This window comes from Arachis stenosperma, chromosome 3 (assembly GCF_014773155.1).
Source record: "Arachis stenosperma cultivar V10309 chromosome 3, arast.V10309.gnm1.PFL2, whole genome shotgun sequence".
Taxonomy (NCBI): Eukaryota; Viridiplantae; Streptophyta; class Magnoliopsida; order Fabales; family Fabaceae; genus Arachis; species Arachis stenosperma.
This window is the reverse complement of record NC_080379.1, coordinates 63,084,177-63,093,671: the sequence shown is the minus strand read 5'-3', so window position 1 is coordinate 63,093,671 and position 9,495 is coordinate 63,084,177. Positions and strand designations below refer to the sequence as shown.

At 41.5% G+C, this 9,495-nt stretch overlaps 1 protein-coding gene across 1 annotated transcript; it reads left to right on the top strand.

Moving 5' to 3' along the window:
* The first annotated feature begins 363 nt into the window (after positions 1–363).
* LOC130966195 (uncharacterized) lies at positions 364–675 on the top strand. Its single transcript, XM_057890972.1, has one exon. The coding sequence runs from the start codon at positions 364–366 to the stop codon at positions 673–675; it is 312 nt and encodes a 103-aa protein (XP_057746955.1).
* The last annotated feature ends 8,820 nt before the right edge of the window (positions 676–9,495 follow it).

Below are 9,495 nucleotides of genomic sequence, written 5' to 3'. Positions count from 1 at the left end.
CAATCCCCTGGCCACAACATTCACAGCAATACTAATTCAACTCTAAGGGAGGAGTGTCAGGCTATCACCCTCAGAAATGGGAAAGAATTTAGGGAGACCCACAAGAAACCACGAGAGAAAAACTCAGATGAAGAAGAAAAGGGACGAGAGGAAACTCAAGTTCCCACTCCTAAGTCACATCAAGAAGGAGAAGTGCTAAAACCATGCTTTTCAAAAGCTCCATACCCCCAGCAATTAAAGAAGAAGGGAGAGGACAACTAATTCTCAAGATTCTTGGAAATCTTCAAGAAACTACAAATCAACATACCCTTTGCTGAAGCAATAGAGCAAATGCCATTCTATGCCAAGTTCTTGAAGGAGTTGATGACCAAGAAGAGAAGCTGGAAGAACAATGAGACTGTAGTACTCACCGAAGAATGCAGTGCCATCATCCAGCACAAATTGCCCCAGAAATTGAAGGATCCTGGGAGCTACCAAATCTCTTGTATCATAGGGGAAATCACAGTGGAGAAGGCTTTATGTGATCTAGGAGCCAGCATAAATCTGATGTCCTTAGCAATGATGAGGAAAATGAGGATTGAGGAAGCCAAACCAACAAGAATGGCCCTGCAACTAGCAGACCGATCATTCAAGTTTTCTCACGAAATAGTAGAAGACTTGTTGGTAAAGGTGTGAGACTTTATCTTTCCAGCAGACTTCGTAGTATTGGACATGGAGGAAGGAGCCAAGACCTCTATAATCTTGGGAAGGCCATTCTTAGCCACTGTCAGAGCCATCATTGATGTCCAAAAGGGTGAACTTGTCCTTAGATTACATGAGGAGAAAATAATATTCAATGTGTTCAAGGCCATGAGCTACCCACAAGACTCACTGGGAGAATGTATGAGGTTGGACTCAGTGGATGCTGTGGTACAAGAGATTCTTGAAGAAGAAGAACGTGAGGGGTTAACAGAAGAGGAGGAATCAGCATCAAGCGAAGAGGTTGCAACAGCTGAAACTCATATTCAGGGCACACTAAAGGAGAAGGATAAAAGAAAAGAAGCACCCAAACTTGAATTAAAGGCACTACCGCCCACTCTTAAGTATGCATACTTAGGAGAGAATGAAAGCTATCCAGTGATCATAAATTCATCCCTCAGCCAAGAACGGGAGGAAGAATTACTTCAAGTCTTACAAAAGCATAAGGATGCCATCGGATGGACACTTGCTGACTTGAAGGGAATTAGTTCGGCCATATGCATGCATAAGATACTATTGGAAGATGATGCCAAACCGTCCATTCAACCCGAAAGGAGACTGAATCCAATTTTGAAGGAAGTGGTACAGAAGGAAGTCATGAAGCTGTGGCAGGGAGGAGTAATCTACCCAATTTTGGATAGTCCATGGGTTAGTCCCGTCTAAGTGGTCCCCAAGAAAGGAGGAATCACTGTGGTACCCAATGAAAGGAATGAGCTGATCCCTACAAGAACTGTCATAGGATGGAGGAATTGTATTGATTACAGAAAACTCAATGAAGCCACGAGAAAAGATCATTTCCCACTTCCCTTCATGGACCAGATGCTATAATGACTTGCAGGACACACATACTATTGTTTTCTAGATGGTTATTCAGGATATAACCAGACAGTGGTTGATCCAAGAGACCAGGAGAAAACATCATTTACTTGCCCATATGGGGTGTTTGCCTATAGGCGCATGCCATTTGGGCTATGTAATTCACCTACAACTTTTCAACGCTGCATGCTTTCCATCTTCTCGGATATGATAGAGAAGTTCATTGAAGTTTTCATGGATGACTTTTCAGAATTCGGAGACTCCTTTCCTAATTGCCTAAATCATCTTGCCTTGGTATTAAAAAGATGTCAAGAGACCAACTTGGTCTTGAATTGGGAAAAATGCCACTTTATGGTGACAGATGGAATAATCCTTGGCCATAAAGTTTCTAACCAAGGTATTGAGGTAGATAGAGCTAAGGTGGAGCTAATTGAAAAATTACCTCCACCAAGTGATGTAAAGGCAATTAGGAGCTTTTTGGGGCATGCTAGCTTCTACAGAAGGTTTATTAAAGATTTTTCAAAGATAGCCAAGCCCTTAAGTAATCTCCTTAGGTCTGATACACCTTTTATCTTTGATGAGAAGTGCATGCTTGCATTTGAGAACTTAAAAAAGAAGCTGTCCTCAGCTCCTATCATCACCCCAGCTGATTGGAATCTGCCATTCGAACTGATGTGTGATGCATCTGATTTCGTAGTTGGGGTAGTGTTAGGACAGAGAAAAGAAAATTTGGTGCATGTCATATACTATGCCAGCAAGGTCCTTAATGACACTCAACGAAATTATACCACTACCAAAAAGGAGTTGCTGGCAATAGTTTTTGCATTTGACAAATTTAGATCATACCTCATTGGCTCTAAAGTTATTATTTTCACTGATCACACAGCACTCAAATATCTATTTGCCAAACAGGAGTTAAAACCAAGACTAATCAGATGGATCTTATTGTTGCAGGAATTCAACATTGAGATTAGAGACAAAAAGGGTGTGGAAAACAAGGTAGTAGATCATCTATCCAGAATCCCTTGTGAGAAAAATGCTACACATGATACAAGTGTAAATGAGTTCTTCCCAGATGAGCAGTTAATGTACAAAGCACCCTGGTTTGCAGATATTGCCAATTTTAAAGCAGCCGGTGACCTACCCCCTGGGATCAATAAACATCAAAGAAGAAAACTCATCAATGATGCTAAGTATTTCATTTGGGATGAACCTTATCTCTTCAAGAAATGCTCAGATGGAATCCTTAGGAGGTGCATTTCAGAAGAAGAAGGACTAGATGTCCTGTGGAGTTGTCATAGCGCTATCTATGGAGGTCATTTTGGAGGAGAAAGAACCGCAGTAAAGGTACTGCAATGTGGGTTCTTCTGGCCTACTATCTTCAAGGATGCTAAGAAACTGGTGAGGAGCTGCAATGAGTGCCAATGGGCTAGAAATCTACCCAAGAGAAATGATATGCCACAGCAATACATTCTAGAACTTGAACTTTTCGATGTATGGGGGATCGACTTCATGGGACCATTCCCAACCTCATATTCGAACAAGTATATCTTGGTAGCAGTGGACTATGTATCTAAATGGGTGGAGGCTGTGGTAACCCCAACAAATGACAACAAGGTAGTCATAAACTTTCTTAGAAAGAATATCTTCACCAGATTTGGAGTCCTTCGAGCCCTCATCAGTGACAGAGGGAGTCATTTCTGCAATAGACCATTGGAGACCCTACTCCTAAGATATGGGGTGAAGCATAAGATTGCCACACCTTATCATCCCCAAACAAGTGGGCAAACCAAGATATCCAACAGAGAGTTAAAAAGGATCTTGGAAAAGACTGTGGGGGCATTAAGAAAGGACTGGGCGAAGAAGCTAGATAATGCTCTTTGGGCATACAGGACATCCTTTAAAACACCAATTGGGATGTCCCCATATCAACTGGTGTATGGAAAAGCCTGTCACCTACCATTAGAGCTGGAGCACAAAGCTTTTTGGGCTCTCAAGATACTAAACATGGACAACACCGCTGCTGGTGAGAATAGGATCTTGCAGCTATAAGAACTGGAAGAGTTTAGGTCTCAAGCCTATGAAAATACCAAGATCTATAAGGAAAAAGCAAAAAGGAAACATGATCTCAACCTGACACCAAGAAGTTTTGAAGAAGGACAACATGTGCTTCTCTACAACTCTAAACTGAAACTCTTTCCTGGGAAACTCAAATCAAGATGGTCCGGGCCCTTTCTAGTCACAAAAGTCTCACCTTATGGACACAGAAATCATGGAAGAAAGCTCAAAGAGGACATTCACCGTGAATGGGCAAAGACTCAAACACTACTTGGGCAGCATGGGGGAAGGCCCCAAATAGAAGTATATCCTCAACTAGAGAAGCAATCGTCGAGCTAGCGACGCTAAAAAAGCGCTTTGTTGGGAGGCAACCCAACTTGAGGTAATTCTCTTTTCATGATTATCTCAATAAAAACTTCAAGTTGAGTTCTCTGTATTGTGAGGAGCTAAGTTTGGTGTTGCACACCAAAACATTTCAAGGGTGAATGTGGAACTCTAAGTTTGGTGTTCCACCAAAGACTCCAGCTGAAGAGTGCATTCCAACCCTTCAGTGATAAAGCATTTCTCTAACAACCAGAGAACTCACTTAACAGAGGTTTAACCTCTAATGCATAGTTTGTTTTTTTTAGCTCAGAGTTGTTTTCTTAATAAAAGTGGTGGACGAAATTGTGATCCATATTCTTTTGTACTTGTATGAAATCATTATTATGGCACCGATTGAATTCACAACTCCGTTCAACTAACCAGCAAGTGTACTGGGTCGTCCAAGTAATAAACCTTACGTGAGTAAGGGTCGATCCCACAGAGATTGTTGGTATGAAGCAAGCTATGGTCACCTTGTAAATCCCAGTCAGGAGGATAAAATTATGGAATTTAGAAAATCAAATATAAAAAGAAAATAAAAGGGACAGAAATACTTATGTAAATTAAGAGTGGGAATTTCAGATAGGCATATGGAGATGTTGTGCTCCTCTTGAAACTCTACTTCACTATTCGCTCTTCCAATCCTTCTTACTCCTTTCCATGGCAAGCTGTATGTAGGGCATCACTATCATCAATGGCTACTTTCAATCCTCTCGGGAAAATGGTCCTATGCGCTGTCACTGCACGGCTAATCGTCTGGAGGCATCACCCTTGGTTGATAGCTACATCCCATCCTCTCAGTGAAAACGTTCCAAATGCTCTGTCACAGCACGGCTAATCATCTGTCGGTTCTCAATCAGGTTGGAATAGAATCCATTAATTCTTTTGCGTCTGTCACTAATGCCCAGCCTTCAGGAGTTTGAAGCTCGTCACAGTCATTCAATACCGGAATCCTACTCGGAATACCACAGACAAGGTTAGACTTTCCGGATTCCCAGGATCCTACTCGGAATACCACAGACAAGGTTAGACTTTCCGGATCCCCATGAATGCCGCCATCTATCTAGCTTATACCACGAAGATTCTGTTGGGGAATCTAAGAGATATGCGCCCGGCCTAGAGTAGAACGGAAGTGGTTGTCAGTCACGTGCGTTCATAAGCGAGAATGATGATGAGTGTCACGGATCATCACATTCATCAAGGTGTTATGCAACGTATATCTTGGAATAAGAACAAGAGAGAATTGAATAGAAAGTAATAGTAATTGTATTGAAACTTGAGGTACAGCAGAGCTCCACACCCTTAATCTATGGTGTGCAGAAACTCCACTGTTGAAAATACATAAGTGAAAGGTTCAGGCATGGCTGAATGGCCAGCCCCCTAAAACGTGATCAATAGTCTCCTAAGATGAAGAATAAAACAAAACTGAGACCAAAGATGTCTAATACAATAGTTAAATGTTCTATTTATAATAAACTAGCTCCTAGGGTTTACATGAGTAAGTAATTGATGCATAAATCCACTTCCGGGGCCCACTTGGTGTATGTTTGGGCTGAGCTTGATCTATCCACGAGCTGAGGCTTCTCTTGGAGTTGAACTCCAAGTTATGACGTGTTTTGGGCGTTCAACTCCGGATCATGACGTTTTTCTGGCGTTTAACTCTAGACAGCAGCATGTACTTGGCGTTCAACGCCATATTACGTCGTCAATTTCCGAATAAAGTATGGACTATTATATATTGCTGGAAAGCCCTGGATGTCTATTTTCCAACGCCGTTGAGAGCGCGCCATTTGGAATTCTGTAGCTCCAGAAAATCTATTTCGAGTGCAGGGAGGTCAGATTCCAACAGCATCAGCAGTCCTTTTGTCAGCCTTTTTCAGAGTTTTGCTTAAGTCCCTCAATTTCAGCCAGAAATTACCTGAAATCACAGAAAAACACACAAACTCATAGTAAAGTCCAGAAATGTGAATTTAACATAAAAACTAATGAAAACATCCCTAAAAGTAGCTTGAACTTACTAAAAACTACCTAAAAACAATGCCAAAAAGCGTATAAATTATCCGCTCATCACAACACCAAACTTAAATTGTTGCTTGTCCCCAAGCAACTGAAAATCAAATAGGATAAAAAGAAGAGAATATACTATAAATTCCAGAATATCAATGAATATTAATTATAATTAGATGAGCGGGACTTGTAGCTTTTTGCTTCTGAACAGTTTTGGCATCTCACTTTTTCCTTTGAAGTTCTGAATGATTGGCTTCTTTAGGAACTTAGAAATTCGGATAGTGTTATTGATTCTCCTAGTTAAGTATGTTGATTCTTGAACACAGCTACTTATGAGTCTTGGCCGTGGCCCTAAGCACTTTGTTTTCCAATATTACCACCGGATACATAAATGCCACAGACACATAACTGGGTGAACCTTTTCAGATTGTGACTCAGCTTTGCTAGAGTCCCCAGTTAGTGGTGTCCAGAGCTCTTAAGCACACTCTTTTGCTTTGGATCACGACTTTAACCACTCAGTCTCAAGCTTTTCACTTGGACCTTCATGACACAAGCACATGGTTAGGGACAGCTTGATTTAGCCGCTTAGGCCTGGATTTAATTTCCTTGGGCCCTCCTATCCATTGATGCTCAAAGCCTTGGATCCTTTTTACCCTTGCCTTTTGGTTTTAAGGGCTATTGGCTTTTTCTACTGCTCCTTCTTTCTTTTTTTTTTTTCGCAAGCTTTCTTTTTCACTGCTTTTTCTTGCTTCAAGAATCAATTTCATGATTTTTCAGATCCTCAATAATATTTCTCTTTGTTCATCATTCTTTCAAGAGCCAACAATTTTAACATTCATAAACAACAAGATCAAAAATATGCACTGTTCAAGCATTCATTCAGAAAACAAAAAGTGTTGTCACCACATCAATATAATTAAATTAAATTCAAGGATAAATTCGAAATTCATGTACTTCTTGTTCTTTTGAATTAAAACATTTTTCTTTTAAGAGAGGTGAAGGATTAATGGAATTTATTCATAGCTTTAAGGCATGGTTACATACTAATGATCATGAAATAAAGACACAAAACATAGATAAACACAATATTAAAAACCGAAAAGCAGAAAGAAATAAGAACAAGGAATGAGTCCACCTTAGTGGCGTCTTCTTCTTGAAGGACCAATGATGTTCTTTAGCTCTTCTATGTCCCTTCCTTGCCTTTGTAGCTCCTCCCTCATTGCTCTTTGATCTTCTCTTATTTCTTGGAGAATGATGGAGTGCTCATGATGTTCCACCCTTAATTGTTCCACATTGTGGCTCAAGTCTTCTAAGGAGGTGTTGAGTTGCTCCCAATAGTTGTTGGGAGGGAAGTGCATCCCTTGAGGCATCTCAGGGATTTCTTGATGATGAGCTTCCTCATGCATCTCTTGAGAACGTGAAGAGCTTCTCTTGCTTGCTCCATCCTCTTTTTGGTGATGGGCTTATCCTCTTCAATGATGACTCCAGCTGAGTAACATAGATGGCAAATAAGGTGAGGAAAAGCTAGCCGTGCCATATTGGAGGGCTTGTCGGCTATTTTGTAGATTTCATTGGAGATGACCTCATGAACTTCTACTTCCTCTCCAATCATGATGCCATGAATCATGATGGCCCGATCCACAGTAACTTCAGATCGGTTGCTAGTAGGAATGATGGAGCATTGAATGAACTCCAACCATCCTCTAGCCACAGGCTTGAGGTCCAGTCTTCTTAGTTGGACTGGCTTGCCTTTGGAGTCTCTCTTCCATTGAGCTCCTTCCACACATATGTCCATTAGGACTTGGTCCAACCTTTGATTAAAGTTGACCCTTCTAGTGTAGGGGCGTTCATCTCCTTGCATCATGGGTAAGTGAAACGCCAATCTTACATTTTTCGGGCTAAAATCTAAGTATTTCCCCCGAACCATTGTGAGATAATTCTTTGGATTCGGGTTCATACTTTGATCATGGTTTCTAGTGATCCATGCATTGGCATAGAACTCTTGAACCATTAAGATTCCGACTTGTTGCATGGGGTTGGCTAGGACTTTCCAACCTCTTCTTTGGATTTCATGTCGGATCTCCGGATACTCATTCTTTTTGAGCTTGAAAGGGACCTCAGGGATCACCTTCTTCTTTGCCACAACATCATAGAAGTGGTCTTGATGGCTCTTGGAGATGAATCTTTCCATCTCCCATGACTCGGAGGTGGAAGCTTTTGTCTTCCCTTTTCCTTTTCTAGAGGATACTCCGGCCTTAGGTGCCATTGGTAATGGAAAAACAAAAAAAAAAGCTTATGCTTTTACCACACCAAACTTAAAATTTTTGCTCGTCCTCGAGCAATAAAAGAAAGAAGAGAAGAAGAAGAATAAGAAGAAGAAGAGAAGATGGTAGAAAGGGAGAGGTGAAGGTTTGGCCAAGGGAAGAAGAAGGGGTTGTGTTGTGTGAAAAGGAAGTAGAATGGAAGGGTATTTATAGGGAGAGGGGGGGTTTGTGTTCGGCGATTTAGGGTGGGAATGGGTGGGAAAATGGTTTTGAATTTTGAAGGTAGGTGGGGTTTATGGGGAAGAGTGGATGGATGTGAGTGGTGAATGGGGTAATTGGGAAGAGGAATTGAGGTGATTGGTGAAAGTTGTTGGGAAGTGTGACATGGGGATTAGGAGAGTGTAATTAGGATTAGGAGGTAAGGTGGGAATATGGTAGGTGGGAATCCTGTGGGGTCCACAGATCCTGAGGTGATCCTGTGGGGTCCACAGGTCCTGAGGTGTCAAGGAATTCCATCCCTGCACCAAATAGGCATGTAAAATGCCTTGGCACACCATTCTGGCGTTTAAACGCCCATTGGTGCACGTTCTGGGCGTTCAACGCCCATGTAAAGCATGTTTCTGGCGTTGAACGCCAGTTTCATGCTTGTTACTGGTGTTCAGCGCCAGCTTTTCTTCTCTGGGCACATTCCTGGCGTTCAGCGCCAGAATGTTGCTTGTTTCTGGCGTTCAGCGCCAGAATGGTGCTCTGTTCTGGCGTTGAACGCCAGCCAGATGCATCTTACTGGCGTTGAACGCCAGTCTGTGCGTCCTCCAGGGTGTAATTTTTTTCTTCTGCTGTTTTTGATTCTGTTTTTAATTTTTATGATTTTTTCGTGACTCCTCATGATCATGTACCTAATAAAACACAAAATAACAATAAAATAAAAATTAGATAAATAAAATTGGGTTGCCTCCCAACAAGCGCTTCTTTAATGTCAATAGCTTGACAGTGGCTCTCATGGAGCCACAAGGTGATCAGGTCAATGTTGTATAGTTGCCAACACCAAACTTAGAGTTTGGATATGGGATCTTAACACCAAACTTAGAGTTTGGTTGTGGCCTCACCACACTAAACTTAGAGTTTAACTGTGGGGGTTCTTCTTGACTCTGAACTGAGAGAAGCTCTTCATGCTTACTCTCTTTTGTCACAGAAGGATGGCCATGTGCCTTAAACACAAGGTAGTCCCCATTCAATTGAAGGACTAATT